Source organism: Pongo abelii, chromosome 8 (genome assembly GCF_028885655.2).
Source record: "Pongo abelii isolate AG06213 chromosome 8, NHGRI_mPonAbe1-v2.0_pri, whole genome shotgun sequence".
NCBI lineage: Eukaryota > Metazoa > Chordata > Mammalia > Primates > Hominidae > Pongo > Pongo abelii.
In genome coordinates, this window is record NC_071993.2 from 57,995,001 (window position 1) to 58,020,782 (window position 25,782).

Genomic DNA, 25,782 nt, shown 5'->3' on the forward strand with positions numbered 1-25,782 from the left:
GCTGTGCTTGGATCTGTGTCACAGCCAAGGCCATGGGCAGTGAGGACCACTGGTGTTCTAAGGAAGAGACAGGGCTGCAGAAGCCACCTGTGGACATGTGGCCTTGCCCTGGGGCTGACTAGCACTCAGCCCCATGTGGACAGTGCCACAGGTAAGCTGTGACAGGGCAGTTTTTTAAGGTAAACGCGTTGCTCTTTCACTTAACGTTTTCATAAGCTATACCAGATACAATGCATCCAATGACCTTGATCTATCAGTTTGTTATTGCTGGGAAACAAACCGTCCCAAAACTTAGTGGCTTAGAACAGCAGTCATTTATTGTTTTTTATGAGTCTATAGGTCAACTGGGCGGTTCCGCTCTGGGCTCGCTTGTGCATCTGAGTTCAGCTGGCTTGCAGCTGGGGATGGCTGCCTGGGTGCCTCCCTGACTCTCCTCTGTGTCTCCACATTCCTCCAGCAGCAGGCCTGGAGATGTTCTCATGGTGGTGGCATGGTTCAAGAGTGGAAATGGAAATGCACAAACACTTTTTCAAACCTCTCTTTGCGTCAAGTTTACTACTGTCCCATAGTCAAAGCGGGTCACTTGGCCAAGGCTGGAGCTGGAGCTGGAGCTGGAGGAGTCCTCACAGTGACAGAACAAAAAGCCTGGGATTAGGAGCCTTTGCCAGGGGCCTGGAGGCAGCCAGTCTCCCATATTTAGGAATATCGTTTATACCACACTGGTTAAAGGCAGTTTCTCCAGGCAGTACCAGGCAGTAGGACTTTCTGTGATGATCCATCTCATATGAGCTATATCTGTGCTGTCCAACATGGTAGCCACCAGCCAGATGTGGCTGTTGAGTACTTGAAATGTGGCTAGTGCACCTGAGGAGCTGAGCATGTAATTGTGTTTCTCTTCAATTAATTGAGGTTTTAATGGCCATATATGGCTAGAGGTTGTGTTATGTACAGCCCAGATCCAGGGGGAAACCCTCATTGGCACCCATGGAAGGCTGTTATGTGCCCAGCACAGCTGCCCACTGCTGGTTTTGGTGTGGGTGGCCACTGGGTGCTGAGATGTTCTCCAGCTTATGATGGACAGATTTGCATTGTGCTGTGCTCCAGAGAGGGCAGGACTGGGGCTGACACCAGCGCTGGTGTTTCTGGTTGGGGCTCCTGAGCCATCTCTGCACACTTGCCCTGCTACTCCCTCTGATTGGTTAAGAAGAGGTCTTTATCTTCTTAACCTTTTCTTTCAGGAAGCTTGGGAGCTACAGATCCCCATGGTCCTGAACAGACTGATGGAGACTGAGTTGCCTCTCTGGGAACCCCAAGGGTGTTGACAGCCTGGGGCTTGTGTGTCGGGGGCCTGGAGCACTGGGGCAGGCGTAAGGCACCCTATTGTCCTCAGTTGGCTACCTTTCTTCGCTTTGGGGGAGCCCTGTGCTGGCCACTTCATCTCGGCCCTGGGGCTGGCTCTCCTTCCTGTCTGACACAGTGGGCAGAGCAATACCGAGACCCTTGTGCTTTGTGAAGCCAGTGGGTTTGGCCACATGGCTGTGCTCCAGGGACCAGGCTGCTGATGGACAAGGGGCCAGCTGAGGTCATGGTTGGGTGATCATGCATTTGCCATCTCTAGAGGGCCCCCAGGGTTCTCATTGGTATGCTGCTGTGCCCTCCCCATGCACCACCAGGAGGTAGGCTCCCTGTACTCCCAGGTGCGGGCTCCTGAGACACAAGCAGGTGGCCTGCACAGGAAGTGTGGTTCTTCAGAGTCCCAGGAAAATGGTAGTTGGCGATTTTCATCCCATTTTACAGAGAGCCCCTCAGGCTCAAAGGGGATAGTGATTTGCCTGAGGGCTTCAGAGACTGTACTGAGTCCTAAGTGTCAGGGTTCCTGGCAGGTGCTGAGGCCCTAGTCTAGGGCTTTCCCTCTGTAGTGGTAAGGGGGGCCCTGTGCACAGCCCCCAGCACCCTCATTACGATGGCCATGGTGCTCTGTTCTCCTCCCTTATGCTGCTTGGTTCCCCATGATGGCTCCTGTCCCACAGACCAGCTGGGACTACGCTTAGCGGTGAGCCTGTCCTCTTGGCACAACAGGGAGCCTGGGACTACTGCAGCAGCTTGCATGGCACTTGGCATGAGTGTAGACCAGGAAGTTTGCAAAATGAGTACAGAGAGAGTTTTGGAGAGGGACAGGTTGGGAACAAAACCTGGTTGAACTAACACTGTTTATTTGGATTTTGATCTTGGTGACTGCATGGGCCAGGCCGTGCCTGTGGGCATCCCAGGGCATGGGGACAGTGCAGCTCGTGGGTCTGGGCAGACCTAGAGTGTCCTTTGGAGGCTGTGACTCAGGCACAGCTCTTGCTTATGGGAGGTGGAATGCAAGGATGGGCCAGATGCAAGAAACATCCCAGGCTGTGAAAAAATGGCCTGTGGATTGAGACTCTGGGCTGCACGTGACCCACCTTAGGCAAGCAAAGACATTCACTGGCTCATGGAACTGGAAAGTTCGGGAGAAACAGGCTTCAGCCTCACATGCACCCAGGGGCTGAAAATGACATCGTCAGGACCATGTCTCAGTCTCAGACCCGCCTGCCTCTGTTCCTGGGCATGTCTCTTTTTGGGAAAGCCAAATGGCTTGTACAAGGCTGCTGCTAAGAGATGATTTTGGCACTGGTTGAAAAAACTTTAGCACCCTCAGGCCTCACAAGGATAGATTTGTAGCAGTGTGCAGTGCAACTATATTGGCTTCCAGGTCCCTTCTTGTTGAATCTTCCATCCCTGGGTGGTTTGTGCCAACAGGCCTCTCTCCCAGTGATCACCAACATGCCAGGATGGGCTCTCTCTGTACCTCCTTGAACCCCCTGCTCATCCCTGATCCAGTCAGGATGTGGGCTTCTGACTGGACTTGGAGTGAGAGTCACTCCAGCTGGAAACAGGCAGGAAGAATGTTTCATCAAGGAAAATCAGGTCCCTGAAGCCAGACGGGGTCCCACACCTCAGGTCTGGGGTGCCATGGTGCAGGCTGTGCATTGGCAGGATTGGTGCAGGGACTGAGGGCTTGCACTGCCTATCTGCTGAGGCCAGGCCTGCTCCAGTCAGGTGCCTCAACTGGCCATGGTTGGCCAAGGAGCCTCATGTTGGGAACAGAGGGAGGTGAAGGGAACTGGGGATGCTAGGGCCAGGAACTGCCAGCAATTGTGGCCTGAAGGCCAGAATTGCCATGATTGGGCCCATATAGGGAAAGAAAGAGAGCTTGTCATAAATCAAGGGCACTTTCTGGCCATAGAACCCGTTGGATGGCAACCAACCTGTGGGGGGAGACAGTCAGCCAGGGCTGGACACTGGTGAGCGCTGCTAGGTCTATGCCGGTGTCCTCCAACCTCTGTTTAGGGGAATCAATGAGGCCGACTTGGACCCTCATTTTTCGTGGTGGCCTGCAGGGGTGGAACGTGTTGGAGTTAGACACCCTCCCCGGTGCATTCCCACTTAAAGATGATTTTTCTCCTCCTCCTCTTCTCCCACTGCTCAGATATCCGTGGGCTTCAAAGCTTTCTGGACCAGGCCTCGCGGCTGGGCCTTGACGTCTCTTTACAAAAGGTGGACAAGAACATTAGCCACGTATTCACCAGCCTCTTCACCACGATGAAGACAGAGGAGCTGAATCGCTACCGGGACACGCTTCGCCGCGCCATCCTGCTGCTCAGCCCACAGGGAGCCCACTCCTTCATCAACGAGGTAGGTCATGGGGGCCTGAGGCCTCAGGGGCCTGGTGCCCAGGGTTCTGCAGAAGATGGCTCAGGTGGGCTGCAGGGGACAGTCCTCTTACGCATGACCTAAACGGACACGGAGACCCGTAGGTGCTCGGCCCACAGCACACAGCCTGTAAGGGGGGATTCTCTGAGCACTACTTGGCTCCTGGTTGTTCCCTGACAGGTGAGTCAAGGCCTGCCTAGCCTCTGAGAAGCTGTGGGGAGGCTGGTGGGAAGCCTGTTTACAAGTCACTGCCAGAGATTTCTGAGGCAAGACTCAGGAGTTTTTTTTTTTTCCTTTTTAATTTTCCTCTCTTTGTTGACAGGTGTAAGCCTCTAGGGATAAAATAAATTTCCAGCTTTCTGCAGAGGTGGTTAGGTCTGCCTTGGGATTTCTTAGCACCTGGAGGAGGTGTCTTTGCCTATCGTTGAAGGATACATTAGATGTTCTAATTTTTTTGGCACTTGGGCTAATAATCAGTGTGTATTTCTTTTAAAAACACCTCTGTTCGAGGTTGCAGCCTTCTAATGAAGACAGGGCCCATCAGCTTAAGATCCATTAGTTAGTAAAGAATCCATTCATTTGTAAAGAATCCATTAATTTGAGAACAAACTAGAAATAACCTATGAGTTGGCTGATTGGTGCTGGCCCAGGTAGTCTAATGGCAGAAAGCTGATAGGCTGGAGTTGGCAGGTCTCCATCTGGCCTGGGTTGGTTTTTGGGGGTGAGCTGGGGATGTGGTATGCCTGGGAGCAGAGGCAGATTGAACAGGTCATGGGGTGGCCAAGGGCTCCCTGCAGGTTCTCCAGACAACTCCAGTCACCTTGTTGGCCCTCTCTGATTGAAAGTAAACTGAAGTGAAACATGGCATTATACTAATTCCATTTGATGTACTTTGCTTGCTTATTCGGCTTTTCCTTCTGATTAATTATTACTCAGAATGCTACCTTATGCATTAGGAGCCAGCCCAAAGCCCACTGCTGGGGAACTTAAAATTTGGAATGCTTAATGTGGTACAATTGGCCGGCAGCCCTAATGCTCTCTGCTAATCAGGCCCCGGATCACGCCGGTGGTCCGCCAGGCTGTGATGTCCTGTCGGCTCCCGGCATTTTCACCAGAACATGTTGCCCTGTATGAAGTGATTCAGTCCAGTAATGGGCAGCCTGGGATTAGCAGCACTAACATGTCCATTCTTTCTCAGAATATGCCCAGCTGTGTGTTTGCAAAAGTCTGCTCAGGGGATGGCTCTTCTTGCAGTATTTCCCCAGCTGGATTCTGTACTGGTGATGGTGTCGACTAATCTCATCGCCGGCCCCCTCCCTTCTTGCTTCTCGCCAATTCCTTGCCCCTTCCCCTTGCTTCCTTTCCTCCTTGCTCTGCTGTGAAGCTTGCGGGTGGAAAGACAATTGGCTTTGGAGCTGAATGGATTTGAGGGCATGTCCCAGCTCCCTGACTTATTATTTGTGTGACCTTGGGCCATTTGCATCACTCTCTTAGCCTCTGTTTCTTCATCTGTTAAAAGGGATGAAGGAGACAGCTATGATAAAGCATTTAGCATATAGCTTTTCAAGAAGCATCTGTTTTCTTTTCACTGCACATATTCATGCATTTTCCTTCTAGAGGATTTTAGCCCCTTCCTGTTTCTAGCCCTGTGAGGATTTAACACATAACTAAGACTGGCCTAAGGATGTTATTTTCAAGTGGTTAATTTGCAAACGCCTGCAGTGGTGGATTCGCTGGGCTTGCTTTGTCCTGCTTGCATTGCTGGGTGTGATGGGAATGGGGAAGGCTCTGGGGTGGCCACTATTTTTTTTGTGGGCCATTATTTTATTTTTAAATTTCAACTTTTATTTTAGATACAGGGGGTGCATGTGCAGATTTGTTACATGGGAATCTTGTGTGATACTGAGGTTTGGGGTACGGATCCCGTCACCCAGGTGGTGAGAATAGTATCCAATAGGTCGTTTCTAAACCCCCACCCTCTAGTATTCTACAGTTTCTTTTGCTGGACTCTTAACATCAGCCAAGTCCCTGGGAGTGTTGGCAGAAGATTGAGGGGAATGATGGCATTTGGACTTTGGGCCAACAGCTCCCACCGTAGTCTTCAGTCTCCGCCGATGATAAGAGTCTTGATCCCTGTTCCCATGTGCCTGCCTTTGGGAGGGAGGAAGCTGAGGTTTCTTGGGTGCCCACGATGGCTCTGGCCCTTTGTGCATTCTCTAATCCTCACACTTTGCAGACGGAGGAAATTGAAAAGCTAAAGATGTTAAATGACTTACTTAAGGTCACACAAATAGCCGCTTAGGCATTGAACAGGATTCAAGTCCGGATTTTACTCCCTCCAGAGTCCCTCTCTTCCATCTGTGATGATTCCAGGAACACAGCGTACAACACTGCACTTGCTGGAGTGGGGAAATAGGGCATGCTGGCTTCATCGGGGAAGATATGGTTCCACTGTCTCTGGCCAGGGTTTGGCTGAGGTTCTCAGGGTGCTTATACACATTTTAACATATCTCCTAAGTGTGGTGGGGAAGAAGTGTGGATTCTGGAGTAAACGTGAGCTATCTGACTGGCTAGCCCAGCAGATCCCCTAGGAACACCTGGGAATGCTGTCCCTGCACGAAGCCTTCCTCACCACCTGGAGGCATTGCATGGGCTTCTTGAGCAGACTGACCCAACCTCCTCTTTGTTGTGATAAGGACAAACGATGTTCACAAGGATGACACACTGCCAGAACATGTCCTGAATTTTATGAAGCCCAAAGCACAGTTAAGGAGGAGTAAATGTCCCCTCAGCACCCCCAACACATCAACTTCATGTCAATGTTATGCTGTATCCGGGATGGTATGGATGAGCTAGAGTCGGCATGGGCTATGGGGCTTTCCTAGTTGTAAGTTCTCCTCTTCCCTACTCAAAAAGCCTAGCCAAATGGGAGTGAGTGAGGAAGACGGAGCTGCTGGAATCTTTTACATTTTGCAAAATGGCATTCATTCACTGCAGGTGGCTGTTGGCCTGGGGGCACATGGCACCACCAGCCTCTCTGTGATTCCGCTTCACGAGGGGCTGTGCTGGCAGGGCCTGCAGGTTCTGTGAGCCTGGCCTTGGCAGTGAGTGGGTGAGTGGAAGAGTTGTGGCAGGCCAAGGTGCTGGGGCCTGCCTGGGGACCCTGTGGGCTTGTGTGTCAGGCCCCACCTAGAGACCCCTCACGTCACTCGCTCAGTCTTTATTCCACATTCATCCTCTGAGGCCTCCTCATCACCATCTTAGTAGCCACCACAGCACTGCATCATCTTAAAAAGGTGTGGAGAGGCTCCCCTCAGGGAGGATGGGCCTGAGGGTGATAGAACTCAGGTCTCCGGGTCCCAGGCCTGGGGCCACCATGGGGCTGCTCTGGGGACTGCTGAGAGTACAGGCCATGGAAGGTCCCTTCCTCCAGTGGGGCCTGTTCTGCCTTGGGCTTGACCTTGGAGCCCTCCATGTGAGTGTGGGTGGCTCTTTCCAATCATACCCTAATTGGGGAGTGGCTTGGACTCATTGGATCCTAGTTGGGTCTTGGTTCTTCTCTGGGCCACAGGTTGCTAATTGGGACTTCAGTGCACAGTGACAACTACCTATGATGTTCTCCTCATGCAAGCCCATCAGCTTCCTCACCAGCTGGGGATCTTGGCCCATGGAAATGCTGAAGTGACCAAGGCAGCAGCTGCTGAGAGGGGCCTTGCTCTGGGAATCCTGCTAGTGGCTGCTGGAGCTTTCTCTCTTCTGCTCATGGCTCTTCCTGTCACTTCTCCAGCATTTACTGAGCCCCAGCCTGTGCCAAGTTCTATGTGAGCATGTAGGCTGTTGTCCCTGCTCTCACAGGGCTCCCAGCTTGGTGAGGAGGACTGAGGTGTGAACAGACCCTTTTACCTGTAATGGCAGAGGTGTGGCCAAGTCTTGTAAGAGCACGGAAGACAGAGTGATGTCCTCTGGCCAGGGAGAGATGGGGTCATCAGAGGGTCAACGGAAGCTTCCTGGACTAGGTGACTCTGGGTCTGGGTCTGTAGGAATGAACTTGCACTAACTCTGTGAACAAGGAAGGGCTGGAGAGAGGGGTCAGGGGATCCCTATTGCATTCAGGAAATTGTGTGTGGTGCAGTTGCAGTCATGGGTGTGCAGGAGAGGGAGTGGCTGGAGCTGAGGCTGGGATGTCAGCAGGGAGGGCTCCCTAACCTGGGGCAGGAAATCCAGACTTCAGGACTGGTGTGTTCTTGGGGTCCTTTTCAGGGTGTTAGAGGTTAACACCCTACAGTTTACATGTCTTATTGTTGTTCTTCTCCAGGTCAGGCTTGATGGGGAGAACTCCAGTCCACAGTCATTTGGCCCTGGGCTTCATCTCAACTTCCTGGAGGGATTCTGCTAATCTATTCATTTGTCATCCATCTCTCTCTCCGTTCATCCATTCATCTGTCCATCTACTCATCCATCATCCAATCACCTACTCACCCAGCAAGTACCAATTGGGAGCCTCCTATGGATGAGGAACCCTATCAAATGCTGAGGGGCATGGAATTCAGAGGCAGTGCCTCCTCTTCTCCAAGACTGGCTATGATATGGAAAGTCATGGCCACACACCATGCCACTGCTGGGCATTCCAGTGGCTGGCAGAGCAGCTGTGCCCCAGGGGTGTCATCCACTAAGGCCTCTCTCAGTGTCTGTGGGCATTTTGAGGACTCCAGGGCTTTGTCCTTTCACCTCTTATTTATTGGTTCTATGCCACTGTCTCTACCGTACATAGGCCTCCCTCTTTCCTTTTGTTTCCTCCTCTCCCTTCTAGTCTTTTGTTTCACTGGAAAGAGTGGAAAAATTAAATGATTTTAAACCATTTGTTTTCTTCATGGAGAAGAGTTGCTGCTCCTTCCTTCCAGTTCACAAGGAGGCGGGCAGCCTGCCCAGCCCTGATGTCCAGGCACGATCTGTTTCTGTATGTCCTGCAGATGTTGGATAATCTGTCCCTGTAACTAGAACGTGCTGCCTGTAGGCCAGGGACTGTGTGATGTTCACCATTTTATTTCCTGAGAGCAGCATGGGACCTTGTCTACAGTAGTGTTGAAGGACTAAATGAATGGGAATTTAATATTTCTTACTTCCAATAGAAATGGGATCAGCTGTTTTTGTGTGTGTGTGTACTTTGGTTGCCTGTTTGGCTGGTCAACAACTCCTAGGCCAGCACATCAGCAAGGGCTTCGGTCCGAAAACTTTGGCTATTGGGAAGGCTTACGTTTGCCTAAGAGTGCTGCCTTAGGCCTGGGTGGCTCAGCAGATGAGGCCAGGGCTGCTCCTGCAGGTGGGACATTCCTGGGCCCAGCTGTGGCACATGGCAGTGGAGCGTGGGGTGCAGAGAGATCAGCGTATGTGGTGGTGGTAAGCAGTAGTGGAAGAACGTGTGGGAGACCAGGCATGCATTTGTGCACACACACACACACGTGCACACATGGACACAGATGCAATGATACAACCAGCAGCCACATACACTGGTACAACCAGACCCTCAGACTGGCACATCCCAACAGGCACTGACACACACACAAACACATGCACCTGTGCAGATCCACACATCAATATGCATACACATCCACCAGGAGGAGAGCATTGCTGGTGGCAGAACAGTCTGGGAGAGGTATTCTGTCTTTGGAAAAGAAATGGCAGCTACCCAGTGACAGTTGCAGCAGATGGCATTGACCTCTGCAGTTAGATACCAGTGATCTCTTTCTGTAGAGAGAAGAAGAGGAGAAAGAACAGCAGAGAGAATAGCTGGTTAGTTGGACAGCTTTCCGTTGCTCTGGTACAAGATGTCACTTTACATCCAGGCTGGATGGAGTTAGGTTAAGGAAAAAGGTGGAAGGGGCCACTCCCAACACCTCTCCCAGATTGGCTTCCCAGGCATGGAGTGTGCCTGGAGGTCAATTTAATCCTTCATAGAAGCCCAGCCTGGGTTTAGTCCTGTCTTCAAATCAATTGCTTCTCAGAATTTGCTGCAGTGAGTGAAGCTCCCGCAATTTGAATATAAAGACTGTGCTTTTTAGTACATTTATAGCAAAGGTAAATTAGCAATCTCAACGTTCTGTTGTCCCACATGATATATGCAAATATTTCTCACTCTAACAAGGTAAATCTTTAGCAGACGACTTTATCACTCAGAGCTAGGATAATTCTGTGCCATTTAAGTATCATTTACCAGAATATTTTAAATTACTAATTAATTATAGGAGATTAATTTTGAATATGGCCCTGCATTTGCATCTAATTATATCCCACTGTTTACGGATTTTAAAGCCTTAGCACTTTAGCAAAAGTGCTTCCGGTCTGAGAAATTTACATTTTCTCTTAGAAATTCTTAGAAATAAGATCACAAGAAAGAAATGTTTCTAGATTTTGTTCAGATGGGCTTGGAACTCAGCGGCTGCAAGAGGCAGCCAGAACGCGGGGCCTGGCTGAGTTCGGGAAGGGAACAGAGAGCTGTCCTGTTAGGATCTGTGTTTAAGGCTCTGCATGGCTCTATCCCTTTCCTCCTCTGTCCCCACCGTCCTGCTCATCTTTCCAATGTCCCTGAGTGCTGGGGAAGCTGCTGTGAGCTCTGTCCAGGTGTCAACCAGCACTGGTCTTGCAGGCCTCTGGCATCTTAGCCCACTGTCCCCTCTCCATGACAGCACTGTCACATCCCTCAGAGCCTGCTGCCTCCTGAACACACCTCCATCACCACCTCATCCCAGAGCTAGCCCTGCACCAACTGCTTGTGCTGTGACCCTCTATTGCATCTCCCTCCTTGTGTGATCTGGGAACGCTAAGGGCAGGAACTGGGGCCCGTTAATCTTTCTTAATCACATTTTCAGGGGCCATGTGTTATGGCTGGTAAACAGATGGATGGAAGGTGCGACCCCAGGAGCACCGACTTCTGTCCCCACACAAACATTGTCTAGAACTTCGATTGCCCACTGGGCAAATGAAACAGATTCTTAACACTCCAGCCAAGCAGGAGTGCCCAAATAAAACATTGTAAGAATTTAATGTTTGATTTTTGATATTTCAAAGGAGCATCTAAGCAATCATCAGGGAAAAAGGCCTGAGTGCCGCTGGACTTTCTGGTGTTTATTTTCTGGTTGGCTGTTGTTTCTATTTTGAGTTCCATCTCAAATCATGCCATCCCATTCTTGGTGCTCCGGCGTGCTGAAAGCGTTACAGAGACTGTCTGAGAGGACTGTCTGGGGTCAAAGAGAACTGTGAACCTGAAGCATGGGTCTGAAGACACCTGGTGGCCTTTCCTTCCTTTGTGGGTCATTAAATAGCAGAGCAGAGTGTCAGCTCCTCCCTGCAGAGTATCTGTGGCTTATTAGCAGGTAGCCCCTTTGGCCAAGGAGGCAGTAGACATGAGAAATAGGCATTTACAAAGGGAAACAGCCTGCAGCAGCCGAAATGGCTCAATTACCCTTTCTGCTTCCGGATCCCCAAGGGTGTTCAGCCTTGGGGGGCCTCGCCCCTGAGCCTGAGGTGAGTCAGCCTGTTTGTTGACTGAAGAGCTGATTGGGGAGCTCAGCGGGGAAGCTGTAAGAAGACGTAGTGGGAGGCAGGGGGAGGGCGCGGGTCATGAGAGGCAGAAATGAGAGAGATTATCTAAATTGGTATGAATTTATCTCAGAGAAGCTATCTGTGCCATGTAGTCCACATCTGGTGCCATTCTCTGCACATGGCATCTCTAAACAGAGCCCTCTCCTGGTGCCGGTGAGATAAGAGAGTTCCCTGACCCCACTCGCAGGACGTGTGATAGGGATGTGGCTCCTTTGTTCGGCTGCTTGCTCCTTATGGGAGGGGGGGCATGCAGACGGGCAGGTGCAGGAACTGGGGTGAGCGCTTTTGGGCTCTGGCCCCACGGTAGCACTAGGGGTGAGCCTGTGACTCCCAAAGCCCCAGTGGGCATGTTGCAGTACTCTTTTAGCTCCTGCCATCTGCAGGCTTAAGTGTTAACAAGCTCAGTACCCTCTTAGTACTCAGGTCCTTGTCTGGCATCCAGGAAGAATCAGGTCACACAGACAAGTTAAAGGATGGTAAATGCAGGGTATTTTATTGCCAGATGGAAGTGGCTGTCAGCAGGATGGATGGGGAGCTGGAAAGGGGATGGAGTGGGAAGACTATATTCCCCTGGGGTTCCACCATCCTGCAGCTGATCTTCTCTCTGACTGTCTCCAACCGAACTCCTCTCAACATTCAGATGCTCCTTCTCTCCTCTCCTTCTCTACTGTGTCGCTCTTCTGTTCCTCTGCCCTTCTGCTTATGGAGCCTGTGATTTGGGGTTTATATGGGTACAGGATGGGGGGCATGGCAGGCCAAAAGGCAACATTTGTGTGTGAAAACAGGAATGACTGTTCCCATTTAGGGCTGTGAGTTTCCAGGCTTGAGGGTGGAGCCTTTACTGGGGAACTTCCCTCTTCCCAGTATTTCCTGGCCTCCTGTCTACATCACTGGTAGGAATCTGGCCTTGGTCACCTGCCATCTGTGCTTGAGCTGCCAGTCCCCTTGGAGAGAAGAAGGGCTCTGCATCAGCTAGCTGTGTGCAGTGTAACAAACCATCCTAAAACTCAGTGTCATGCAACAGTAAGCATGTGTTGTTATTCATGAACCTCCTGGTCAGCAGACCTGGGTTAGATTCACTGGATCTCAGCTGGGCTGGCTCATGCGTCTGGGCTGGCTGGTGAGGATGGCACTGGCCAGCTGTAAGCTGGGGTGATGAGCCTGCCCCTTGACAGGCACACTAGCCCAGGCTTATTCATGTGGCAGCAGCGGAGTTCCAGGAGAGCAAGTGTGAGTGCTCAGGGCTGCTTGAAGCCTGAGCTCAGACCTGGTGCATTGTGACTCCTGCTGCAATCTCTTGGCCAGAGCAAGCCATGAAGTCAGCCCAACAGGCAGGGGAAAGAGACTCCTCCTCTGGATGGAAGACTGCTCTTGAGGGGGGAACTGCAAAGTCACATTGCCAAGGGAGTGGCTGCCTTAAGGGATGGAGAGTTGGGACCATTTTGTTGTCCATCTAGCATAGGCCCTAGTGTGCAGAGGAGCTTCCTGGGTGGAAGCAGATGGTGGCAGTTCTGCAGGTGACCTGGGGCCATGTGCCTCCTCACTCTTACTTTGCTTCAACATTGTTCAACTTTGGGGTGAACGTGGTAAAGAGGGGGATGTGGAGCAGAGGGAGGGATAAAGGCAGCCTTTATTTATCAAGTTCATCATATTCAGACCCTGAAACTCACCGAATCTTCTCAACGATGCTGGAAGAGAAGGGCTAGGATGGAGCTTTGAGCCTGTGGGGATTTTGGGGTTTGCTCATGGTCTAAAAGATGAAAAATGACAGAGCTGGGCTATGAATGCTGAACACCCTGACTCAAAGCCCAGCTTTTTTCTACTATGTGCTGTTGGGAGAGGAGGCTTGCTGCCATTGACAGATCAAGGGAGAGCCCGTTTTTCTCCTGGAGTGTGACACGGAGCAGACTAGGTGAACATTGCCACGGAGTAGCAGGTAGCATGAGGACGGGGACTGGACACCACTGAATGCTCATATGGAGATGGGGACAACCCCCAGTCCTCTGTCTGCCAACACATCTGCAGAGAGCTTGAGGGGATGGATGGGCTGCCTCTGCCTCTCCATGGACAACTAGAAGAGCAGTTTCCACAACCTCCCAGGCACCCGAGAGTCTGGGGACATTTTATATAGGCTTTCTGTCACAGGGCAGGGAAGGGCAGAGTCCAGGCAGACCCAGCCCCTTTCCTGCCCCGCTTTCTCACCATGTGGCTTTCTGAGCTCTGGTTCCTCATCTGCTCAATGGAGTTAATACTTGATTCACAACGTTCTTCTAAGTACAGGGTATTTTGGGGTGTAGGCTTTCCTTTTTCTTTTCTCACAGTGCTTGACATGGGTACAGGTACCCAGAACATGCCCAGTGACTGATGTGTGAGTGGGGAGATCGATGAGTCTCAGAAAATGTAAAGATATGGGCATAAAGGGCATTGAGAAAAGTGAAAAAATCTTCTGTGACCCTGAGCAAGGTCAACATTCTGAAGTTTGGGATGTGCTAGTGCTTGACATCAGGGATTGGGCTGGTGACCTGCTGCTAGGTCGGTGGACCTAGGAGAGAAGTGGCAAGGTTGGTGGGCCATTACCAGGCATGTGTACGCTTCACCTCCCTGTTGCCTACTGTTCAGGGTGTGGTGTGGCCTCTGCCTCTCCCCAGTGCCTTACTCACATATCTGCACCATCACCAAGGTATGCTGTGAGCAGTGTCAGGGGGAAAGCAATGTAGAGTTGTGGTCCACAGTTCGAGTCATGGAGCCTGGGGGAAAGGAGCTGCTGTAGGAGACAAGTGTGAAGGTGCGGGAGAAAAGAACTGGAGGGAGGTAGATCATCGCAGGAAAAGCACACATGAATTCCCCCAACCCCATCCAAGAAGCCCTGGGTACATGGGCACAGGGAGGGCAGGTGGAGGGTTTCCTACCCCAGGGAGATGCAGGACTTGAACCACTTCGATTTAAATAAGAAAAGGCAGGGCAGAGCACCCGAGGATGTCCCCCTCCTCCCACACCCATTCTGCCCGTTCTCTTCACAGAGGAAACCTGAGGCTTTCAGATGCTCAGCTGGGGCCGTGATAATGCTTTTCTTTCCAGGGCTGGGGCTGCTGGTGGCACAGAGGAAGGGGCATTTTCCTTGGAGCAAATGGACACAGAATCAGAGCCCAACTCTGCTATCAGTGCCATCTTTTTGAGGCTATTTACTGGTCATAAGCTGGGGTATTAACACCTTCCCAGAGGGTTGCCATGGGAATTAAATGAGGGAATGCTCTTGACAGGGCCTGGTGCAGGGGTGGTGCTCTGCAAATCGTAGTTTCATTATTGTGCCTGTGGACGGTGTTTGGCTGAGATTGTAGAACCAATCTGGGGCTGTTGGGGTCAAGCATTGGGAGGTGTCAGTGGCTCAGAGATGGGGAGCTATGGCCAGCCTGGCAGAAGGATAGCTCCCACTCACTCTGTGTCAGGAAGCGTAGCTCACAGAGCCAAGTGAGGAAAGCCAGATGTGGGGTGCACCTCGGGTGGTAAGAGGAGGGGCTAGGAAAAAGTGACAAAGTGCTCACGATCTCCAGCCAGCCCAGCTGGGGTTGAGAACCGGCTTGCGGTCCAGCACTCAGCTGGAGAGGATGTTAGAGTCCAAGAGAGAGGGGGAGAAGAGGAGGGCTAAGTGCTGCCTGGGCTCCAGATGCTGGCTAGGCGCTTTCGGATCTTGTTCAGGAGCAGGGTGAGCGTTCACAGGGCACCTCCCATCTGGGATGTTATTGGAGCACATGAGCGGGAGCAGCTACTAGTGGCTTTTCAGGAGTGCTGGTTACTGGGCTGATAGAAGGAGAGATAGCCGCTGGTGCTTTCTGCCTGCAGAGTTACTCTTCAGACGAGAAGGCATCTCTCAGCAGCCTGTCAGTGGCCAGTCCACCACTAAGACAGAATGGGCTCCATCCCTGGACCTCTTACACTGGGTGCTTTGGGGGAGAAAGACATGGTCTCTGCCCCTGAAGCACGGCCAGACTACACTGGAGAGAGAAAACATACACTCAGGAAGAACAGCGACTACTCAGTTGGAGACTGCCCTGTGCCTAGTGAAGCAGGGTGGGAAGGGGGCCGCATAGCTGCCGCTTCTCTCTGCCCTATGATGATCAAGTGGGACCATCCCATCCAGGCCACCACGTGAACTACTCTTGGATAATTCTGTAACTTGGAGCTTTTGAAGACAATCAAAGGGTCAGAGAAGAATGGCAAAAGCCACCCTTTGGCGTGACAGCCAGGTCATAAATCCAAATGCCTGTGGCATCCAGGCAGGGATATTAAGGCAGACAGCAGGTGGACTGTAAGAACTGAGAGTATTGCAGCTGCAGGCACCTGGGGGAAACATCCTTCTCTGAAGAGGACTGTCAGGCTCTGCCAAGATTCCCCTGAGAAGGCCTGGTGTGGTCACTATTTCTTGTGTCTCAAGAGGAGCCAGAAATTTGGACTTTCTGTGAAATCTCTTAGTTTTTAAATGTTTGTAGCTAATTACAAAAATGCTGAACTCTTTGTTGGCCAACTCTGCCTGTGGCAGGGCTGATAAGGCTTGCAGGCTTCCAAGTGGTAATGTCTGATTTATTGCATATATACTGTCAACTTAAGCTCATTAACTGTGAGAATAGTGTGAAGCGAGCCCTGTTCTCCTTTCCCAGTCCTTTCTTGCTGAGGATAGGCAGTCATTCTTAGCACAGTGGTCCTAGGAGTTCCTATTTCTTTTCTTTTTCTTTTTTTTTTTTTTTTTTTTTTTTGAGACGGAGTCTTACTCTGTCACCCAGGCTGGAGTGCAGTGGTGCGATCTCAGCTCACTGCAACCTCCACCCCTCCAGGTTTAAGCAGTTCTCTGCCTCAGCCTCCGGAGTAGCTGGGATTACAGGTGCGTGCCACCACGCCTGGCTAATTTTTTGTATTTTTAGTAGAGACGGGGTTTCACTATCTTGGCCAGGCTGATCTTGAACTGCCGACCTCATGATCCACCTGCCTTGGCCTCCCAAAGTCCTGGGATTACAGGCATGAGCCACCATGCCTGGCCAAGTTCTTGTTTCTTTCCTTGGCTTCTCAAGGTACCACCCCTGTTTTCTGTGATTCCAACATCCTTCTTACTTTTGTTGGTGGGTGCTGACCTGTCTTAGGGGTCTCCCTCATGCAGTTGACCCTTGAACAATGTGGGGATTAGGGGAACCACCCCCCATGCAGTCAAAAATCTGTGTGTAACTTTTGACTCTCCCAAAACTTAACTCCTAAAGCTTACTGTTGGCCAGAAGCCTTACTGATTACATAAACATTTGATCAACACAAATTTTGTATGTTATAGGTATTATATACTATTTTCTTATGGTAAAGTAGAGAAAATGGAATTAAGAAAATCATAGGAAGAGAAAATATATTTACTACTCATTAAGTGGAAGCGGCTCATCATAGAGGTCTTCGTCCTCGTTATCTTCATGTTGAGTAGGCTGAGGAAGAGGCGGAAGGGTTGGTCTTGCTGTCTCATGGGTGGCAGAGGCGGGAGAGATGGAGGAGAGATAAGGGGAGGAAGGAGAGGCAGTCACATTCAGTGAAACATTGATTGAAAAAAATCCACAGGTAAGTGGAGCCTCACAGTTCAAATCTGTGTTGTTCAAGAGTCAACTGTAGTTGCCAGAAGCTCTTGTTCTTTTTATCCAACATTGCTCAAATTCTACCCTAAATGTGAACTGAGCTCTTTAACCATTACAGGCACTTTTGGTCTTTCCTGTGTGAAGGCCAGCTCTTTAGATGGGTGGTGATCATTGGTATTGGTTTGCTCTACCTAGCAGTACTCCACAAGGCTTCTGCTGGTTGTTAACTATCCTGGGACTGGCAGCTTTCAGTTCGTGGGTCTCATAGCTTTTTCCTTTCTGCATTTGGGGCACACTTACTCTGCCGGTTCCCTCTCTGTGCTGAGATGGGGAGGGTTTTGGCCTGCCTGACCGTTAGCATGAGAAGTAGCTTCCTATTTAGGGCCTGAGTGGCAAAGTCTTGCCCATTGGCAGTCACGTGGAAGCCATGGTGCTTTTATGTTCGACTGCCAGATTGTCTTCCTCCAGTCCCTGCTGTGGGTGCAGCATGTCCAGGGAGACTGTCCAGGCCAGTGCTCAGGCATTACTGCATTGGGCTGTGGCCTCAATTTTCATGTTTTTCTAAAACCGTACCTCACTTGCAGGGAGGGACCAACCTCACCTTACGATTGCTCCCTGAAGTGCATTGAAAGGGCTATGCAGAGTAGATGCTCAGCAAGTCACTGGCTGCATCAGCCAGGCCCGGAGGGAAGTGCCCAGTTCCCCGTATCACACCCAGGAGCTCTCCAGAGCCTGGGACTAAGGTTTCCACAAGCTCCCGCCCTGGCTCTGTCTAGTTCCCTGTATGACTGTAGGGCACTGCCTTGCCTTTCTGGGCCTCATTTGCCTGTCTTGAAATGAATTCGATATTAATTGGGCAGCGAATATGGACCAGGCTCTGTTCTAGACCCTGAGAATATAAAGGGACTGAGACAAACACGGTCCTTGTCTTCAAGAGCTGACATCTTAGTGGAGGTGGTGGTCAGACACTAAACAAATAAATGAGTAAACCAAAAGTCATGCGGGTAGTGATAACCCCCATGAAGAAAAATACAGTAAGGTAAGAAGATAGTGGTTTGGTGGGGGCGCCACTGTGGAGCAGTGGTTAGGGACAATGATGCCAAGAAGGAGGCGTTTATTGAGAGACTGGAAGGATGTGATGGAGCCCCCGAAACAAGATCTGCTGCAGAGAGATTGTGGCAGCTGGAATGTCATGTGGTCCTGAGGCTGGAATGAGCTCAGCACATTGGAGCATCAGTGAGGAGGAGGATGTGCCTGGTGCCAGGTGAGCCAGGGGGAGAGTGGTGGCAGGTGACATTGGGGAGGTGTCCAAGATCAAAGCACTGGGGGCTCTCAAGCCTTTGTCAGATTTTGGGTTTGGTTTCAGTTGAATAGGAAGTCACTGGAGGTTTGTGAGCAGGTGAGCAGCATGATCTGGAAAGGGACCAGGGTTAAGGTATTGTCTCTGCCACTCTCTGACTCCATGAGAAGCAGCTCAGGGACACAGAAATCCTAAGGGAATGGTACTCTATAGTTGTCAGCTGACAGGGAGCCTGGGAGCTGAGAATGGCTACCCTGGGGAGGTGCTCCCTCTGTCTTCCTGCTTGCCTGGGCCACGAGGCCTGGATGGGTAGCCCCCTGCCTGGCAGCCTCATTCTGGGCTCCCTGCACTCAGGCTGCCTGCATGGGCCCTTGGTGTGGGAAGCCAGGCTGGCTCCTGCTTTGTGCCTCACAGAGCGAGTTCGCAGGGGTGAGCTCAGCCTCTCGGCAGCCACCATGGCGGCTTCCTGTGAGGAGCAAGCAATCAGCCTAAAGAGCTTTGCACATTATTAATGTGTGTGCACATGGGCCTGCCTTGCTGCTCCAAGGACTCTCCTTGTGGAAGGGCTGAGAGAGGATGTGCCCTTTTTCAGTGCATCTTTCCTCTATCTTTCAGCAGGGAATTCAGGGAAGCAGCAAAAGCAACAGCAATAACAAACCCCAACCACACAAACCTTCCATTCATCACCTAATGAGAATCAGGCAGGGCTGCTACCAAGCCCAGTGCAGGGCCTCGCCTCCCCAGGGCTGCGATTTGTTTGCCCTTGTGCTAATAGGTAAACAAATCAGGGATGCCAGTGTGTGGACATGTGTGGGTGTGGGGGTGGGTGCAGAGTTTGCATGTGTTCCACCTTTGTCTGCCTGTTTCCACACTGGCCTTTGAAACTGTGTGATGCCCCTACCTCCACCATAAAGGACTCACTGGCATTGTGGGGAATAGTGATATGGGACATCCCACACCACATCCCATTCTTTGTTGCTCCCAACTACTTCCCCTCCACTCTCAGCATCACCGGTAGGTTCCAGGCTATGGCCTTCTGCCCTCGGTTCCCTAGGTTTGGATTGTAGCTTTGCCTTTAGGACAAGGTGGTCTTGAGTAGGTCCCCCTTCTCCTCCTGTGACCCAGTAGACTCCAATCCTCATCCCCACCGTTCATTCCAGATCCCCTGGGGCACTGGCAGTGTTGGGGCAGAGGAGTAGTCAGGCCTGGCATTGCACGGAACCAAAATCATGACATGACTTGATTCAAAACTCAAGCAGTTGCCTGGTTCATCCTCAAAGCTGGGCACCTTTCAGAGCCTTTGCAATGATGCTTGGTTCCCTTGGTTCTGCTGCCATGACTCTGAAGTCCTGTGTCCCTGGACTCTGGACTTGAGCACTGCCCAGGCCCGCATGGCAGGGCACTAAGCTGCAGAAAGTGGGGCCCAACAGTTCCAACTGGGCTTCCCCCTTGTCTCTACCCCTCCCTCAAGTGTGCTCACACCCCAGGGGTGGCCCTCAGGGTCAGTCCCATCAGAGGTAGCAGTTGTGGTCCAGGCATACTGGGAGACTTCAGAGGCCAATTAAAAGGTGAGGAAAAAATAAATTTACCTGTGAAATGGGGAACACTATTTGTACATTTAATTCAGTGACCAATTTAAAAAATCATGACTGTTTCTTTCTATGAGGGGCAGTGTCCTTTCAAATCTGGCTAGTTTTAGCTTCCAAAGGAAGATAGGTAAAGGGAAGTTGTATAAGCTATCCAGGCACCCAGTGGAGCTCCAATGCCAGGGAGAGGCTGAGCAGGAATTCCAGCTCCAGGGCTGCTCATTCCTCTTCCAGCTGTTGGGTATTTCTTCCTATGCAGAAGGGGCCATGCCCAGGATGACCGTCAGCCCCTGGAAATGCAAAGCAAGCACATCCCTGGCTCATTAATTGCTCTAAGTGAATGTGCAGAGAATGATCCTGCTTCTCTGACAGGGTCAACAGAGGGACCTTGGCTCAGCATGTCCCTGGCTCAGCATTTGGTACCTGTCCTCAGGGTAGGGAGCGGGGAACAGCTGGGGCCAGCAGAAAGAGCAGGGTTTTGGGAGTTACTCAGCTCTGCTTGCTCTCTGAACCTGTGTCTACTGGTAAAATAAAGAAGCTAGTCCCTGCTCACCCCCAGGGCTGTGGTAAAGTTTAAAGGAGGTAATGTGTGGGGGAAGTGCCTGGCTTGGAGTAGGTTAGTAAATGACTGCATTTGTCTCCCTTCTATGGCACAGGTTGCCCTTAGGTCTGTCACTGTGTCCACAGCCAGGCTGTTGTCACTGCTCCCATTTCTCAGATACAGAGACTGAGGCCCTGCAGGGTTGTGTTTGGGGCCCTGTGGTATCCAATGGAACATTTCTAAAGCAATCAAGGTAAGGAGCAGGCTTGAGGGGAGAGATGTCAGAGCAGGTAAGAGCATATCTAGCCTTTGGAGTTGTTTGTTTGGTGTTAGAATCCAAGTACTGCCCTTATGGCTGGTGGCTGTGGGCAAGTTATAAAACTTCTCCAAATCTTTGTTTTCTTATATCTAAAGTAGGGATAGTGGCAGGACTACATCGTAAGATGTGATGAGAGTTTAACAAGACAGTCATTTCAAGTGTTTAGGATAGTTCCTGGTACATAGTAAGTGCTCAGTAAATGTCCCTGGTATTATTGTGGTCATGGTGATAATGACAATTTTGGTGGTGATGATGCTGTTGATGGTGATAATGATGGTGAAATGATGGTGATGGTGGTGATGTTGATGGTGATAATGATGGTGAGATGATGGTAATGGTGATGATGGTGGTGATGGTGGTGATGGTAATAATGATCGTAAGATGATGGTGATGGTGGTGATGATAATGGTGATGATGGTAATGGTGATGGTGATGATGGTGGTGGTGATGATGATTGTGATGATGATTATGATGATGGTGATAATGATGGTGAGATAATGGTGATGGTGATGATGGTAGTGATGATGATGGTGATGGTGGTGATGATGATTATGGTAATGATGATGATAATGGTGATAATGATGGTGTTGATTATGATGATGATGTTGATGATGGTGATGGAGATGAATGACGGTGAAATGGTGTTGTTGCTGGTGATGATGGTGGTGGTAGTGATGGTGATGATGGTGATGGTGGTGGTGGTGATGATAATTATGATTATGGTGCTGTTGATGATCAATGATGACAATGGCAACAATGGTGATGACAATGACACTGATGGTAATGATAGGATTGATAATGATTATGGTGACTGAAGGTGGTGATTATGAAGACAATAATGATGACAGTGATGATGATGATGATGCAGCTTGTGCTTTCCATCAGAACCACTCTGCCTTTGGCATCACTTTGGCTTTCTCAGAAACACAAGTAACCCAGAGGTCTCAGCTCAGTCATAGAATGCCCAAAGTCTATTTTTACTTTATTTGTGGGCTGGTGGGTTGGAGTGAGGTAGGAGTGATAATTCCTTTCTGTGTGAGGTTGACAGGAGTTAGGGGATCCCAGGTTCTCTGGTTGTGGGGCCTGAATGAATGTTTCAGGAAGACGTTTGAGCCAGAAGCACCAGCATATTGGAGAAGGGACAGAATAGCTTTCTCTGTCTGACAGTGGGACCAAGGCTGTGTGGGAAGCTGCAGTTTGCTGCTGGAAGAATTATCTGAGAGCTGTTTGTTTACTGCAGTGGCTCTGATGTTGGACCTTTGCTCTGGTTATCTATTGCTGTGTAATAAACCACCTCAAAGTTTAGTGGCTTAAAACAACAATCTTTTATTATCATTCATATTTTCTTTGGATTAAAACTTTGGTAAGGGTTGAGCTGGGTGGTTTGGGCTCAGAATCTGTAATGTGGTTCAATCAGGACTTGGAAGAGTGAGGGGCTGGAGAAGCTGGAGACTGGCTGGGCAATCTTCCTCTTCATTTGGTCTCTCTGAATACATTAGTTTGGGCTTTGTCAAAGCATGGTGGCTTAATGCTGATAAGATTTCTTATATTCTATGCTGAAGCTCAGGGACTCAGTATGAGGGCTCCAGCAAGCCAGGAGGAAGCTTGGGCCTGTTCATTCCAGACTTCTGGCAGGATCCATGGTTGGAAAGCAGGCTTAACATGGAGGCACTGTGTCCTGTATGTGGCTTTTGCATTATGAACATTCATGATCCTGCCATTTGAGAGTAGCCTGAAAGAAACTGACCAGAGGTTAAATTTTTGTTAAGGTGCAGAATGAAATTGCAACTTTAGGGACAGAGCCAAAGCAGAGCTTGAGAGGTGGCTGGAGGAGAAGATGTGGTAGACAGGTGGAGGCCCAGGAGGAGGCTTCCTGGTCCACAGCAGCTCAGCTTCCCCTCCCTGACTTACAATGTTGTCTGCACCTTGTCATAACTCCTGAGTCTCCCTTGCTCCTTGTGGTTGCTCTTACTTCATGTTATGGAGGGAAATGGAGGCCGTAAGGGGATATGCAACTTGAGGATCTCCCAAGAGACTTGAACAGATCCCTCCAGAAACTCACAGGGCCAAGTGTGGTGGTCTGCACTAGGGCATGTGAGAGACAGGTTGTGGCAGAGCCAGGTATGTCGGGAGCCCAGCCTCAAGCCAGGGAGGAGGCATTCTACTTGGAGGATGGAGGCAGCTGGCAAACCAGATGTCCCACTTGGCATCACTGCTCCCACGACAAAGGCACTTCTCATCAAAAACTGGTATTTCCAATCCTTGCAATCACAGTCAGAAAATAGTTACATAGAAGGTGATATTTAATATTTATGTCCAAACTGGCAATACCTTGACATTAATTATCCTGTTATAATTAAATCTAGTAATCCATTACATTGCCATATAATGGATGTGGTTATATAGGACTCTAGTGAGGATAATGGAGTTGTGAAGAGCAGAATTTGTAATTTAAAACCCAGGAACAAAAGCCCTGGATTGTGGGCCATGGTTTTTCATGCCACCCTTTTTTTCCAAAGTCATTTACTCATCATTAAATAAACATTTGTTAAAGGTTGGCAATAGAGAGACATAGGTGAGAGCACTTGTCTGTCCTTAGGGAAAGTAAGCAATCAACGACAATACAGAATAGATGTAAGTACAGGGATTGCGAGGGCGTCCTCTGAAGCCAATACATTTGTCCTGGGGCAAAATAAGGCTTTCTGTAGGAAGCAGCGTCTGAGCTGAGTCTTAAAGGATAGGCAAGGGCCAACCAGAGAAAACAGTGGGGCAGCAAGGGTAAGAGCATAGATGGTCAGAGCATGGGCACTAGAGGAAGTTTCTAGAGGAAAGAGCAATTGGTATTTTAATATGGCAACATCAAAAGAGGCATGAGGAACAGGAGGAACAGGAGGCCAGGCTGGGAAGGACTCCGTGTGCCATGCTAGAGGCTAGAATCAGTCCTTAAAACAGTGGGAGCTGGCTGGGTACAGTGGCTCATGCCGGTAATCCCAGCACTTTGGGAGGCCGAGGCGGGTGGATCATGAGGTCAGGAGATCGAGACTGTCCTGGCTAACACGCTGAAACCCCTCTCTTCTAAAATATACCAAAAAAAAAAAAAAAAAATTAGCCTGGCGTGGTGGCGGGCACCTGTAGTCCCAGCTACTCGGGAGGCTGAGGCAGGAGAATGGCATGAACCTAGGAGGTAGAGCTTGCAGTGAGCTGAGATCGTGCCACTGCACTCCAGCCTGGGCGACAGAGCGAGACTCCGTCTCAAAAAAAAAAAACAAAAACAAAAACAAAACAGTGGGAACCATTGCAGCATAAATGTGCCTCCTCACATCTGTGTTCTTGAAAGCTGCTTGAGTGGCCTCAGGAAACATGATGCCCTAGATGGGATGCCTGTGGCCAGGAGGAAGAGCAGTGCTAATATTTGGGTGAGCGTCAACATAACATCAAGCTAAGGAAGGGATAATTGGGGAGGAGGAAACATTTTAGAGGAGTATTTTAGAAGTGTATCCTATAGAATTTAGGGTGAAATTCCAATTTTTTGAATAAACTTTAAATTTTAGGATCATTATGAAGATACTATGGAGAGTTCTCATATACCCCACACCCAGTTTTCCCCATTTTTAGCTTCTTACATCAGTATAGAACATTTGTCATAATTAAGGACCCAATATTGATACATTATTAACTAAAGTCTATATTTCATATATGTTTTCTTAGTTTTTTTTTGTTTTTGTTTTTGTTTTTGAGACAGGGTCTCACTCTGTCACCCAGGCTGGAGTGCAGTGGCGTGATCTCAGCTCACTGCAACCTCCGCCTCCAAGGCTCAAGCAATCTTCCCACTTCAGCCTCCCAAGTAGTTGGGACTGCAGGTGCACACCACCATGCCCGGCTAATTTTTGTATTTTTTGTAGAGACAGGGTTTTTCCGTATTGCCAAGGTTGTTCTTGAACTCCTGAGCTCAGGTGATCCACTGCCTTAGCCTCTGAAAGTGCTGGGATTACAGTCATGAGCCACTGTGCCCGGCCTATATTTTCTTAGTTTTTACTGAATGTCCTTTTGTTTTGTTTGTCTTAGGATCCTATCCAGGATACCACATTGCATTAGTTGTCACGTCTCCTTAGGCACTTCTTGGATGTGATAGTTTCTCAGGCTTTTCTTGGCTTTTGATGACCTTGATGTTTTGAGAAGTGCTGGTCAAGTATTTTGTAGAATTCCCCTCAACTGGGATTTATCTAATGTTTTTCTCATGATTAGATTTGGGTTATGGGTTTGGGAAGGAAGATCATGGAGGTAGTGCCATTCTCATCACACCATGTCAAGGGTACTTACTATTAACATGACTTATCACTGTTGGTGTTGACCTTGACCGCCTGGCTGAGGCAGTGTTTGTCAAGGTTTCTCCACTAAAAAATGACCCTTTGTTCCCCATGCTGCCCTCTTCGGAAAGATCCCACTATTTGCAGCCCACACTTAAAGAGTGGAGAACTACAATCCATCCCTCAAAAGTGGAGTATCTACATCCATTGTTTGGAATTCTTCAGCATGGGATATTCTTTTTTTATTTTTTATTTTTTTTATTTCAATAGGTTCTTGGGGGAACAGGTGGTGTTTGGTTACATGAATAAATTATTTAGTGGTGATTTCTGAGATTTTGGTGCACCCATCACCTGAGCAGTGTACATTGTACCCAATGTGTAGTCTTTTATTCCTTGCCACCCCCCACCCTTTCCCCTCAGTCTCCAAAGTCCAATATATCATTCTTATGGCTTTGCATCCTCATAACTTAGCTCCCATATATGAGTGAGAACATAATGATGTTTGTTTTTTCATTCCTAAGTTATTTTACTTAGGATAACAGTCTCCAATTCCATCCAGGTTGCTGCGAATGCCATTATTTCATTCCATTTTATGGCTACGTAGTATTCCATGGTGGTGTGTGTGTGTGTATATCTATCTATGTCACATTTTCTTAATTCACTTGTTGATTGATGGGCATTTGGGCTGGTTTCATATTTTTGAAATTGCAAATTATGCTGCTATAAAAGTGTGTGCAAGTATCTTTTTTGTATAATGACTTCTTTTCCTTTGGGTAGATACTTAGTAGT

The 25,782-nt window shown here is 49.6% G+C and overlaps 1 protein-coding gene across 3 annotated transcripts in view; it reads left to right on the forward strand.

The window, feature by feature from the left end:
• Window positions 1-25,782, forward strand: part of GRID1 (glutamate ionotropic receptor delta type subunit 1) — a 793,647-nt gene that overhangs the window by 219,239 nt on the left and 548,626 nt on the right. For all 3 annotated transcript variants that reach the window (XM_024253748.3, XM_054522339.2, XM_063727589.1), the window contains exon 4: window positions 3,518-3,723. In XM_024253748.3, coding sequence (XP_024109516.1) covers window positions 3,518-3,723 — 206 coding nt within the window. The remainder of the gene's footprint in view (window positions 1-3,517; window positions 3,724-25,782) is intronic.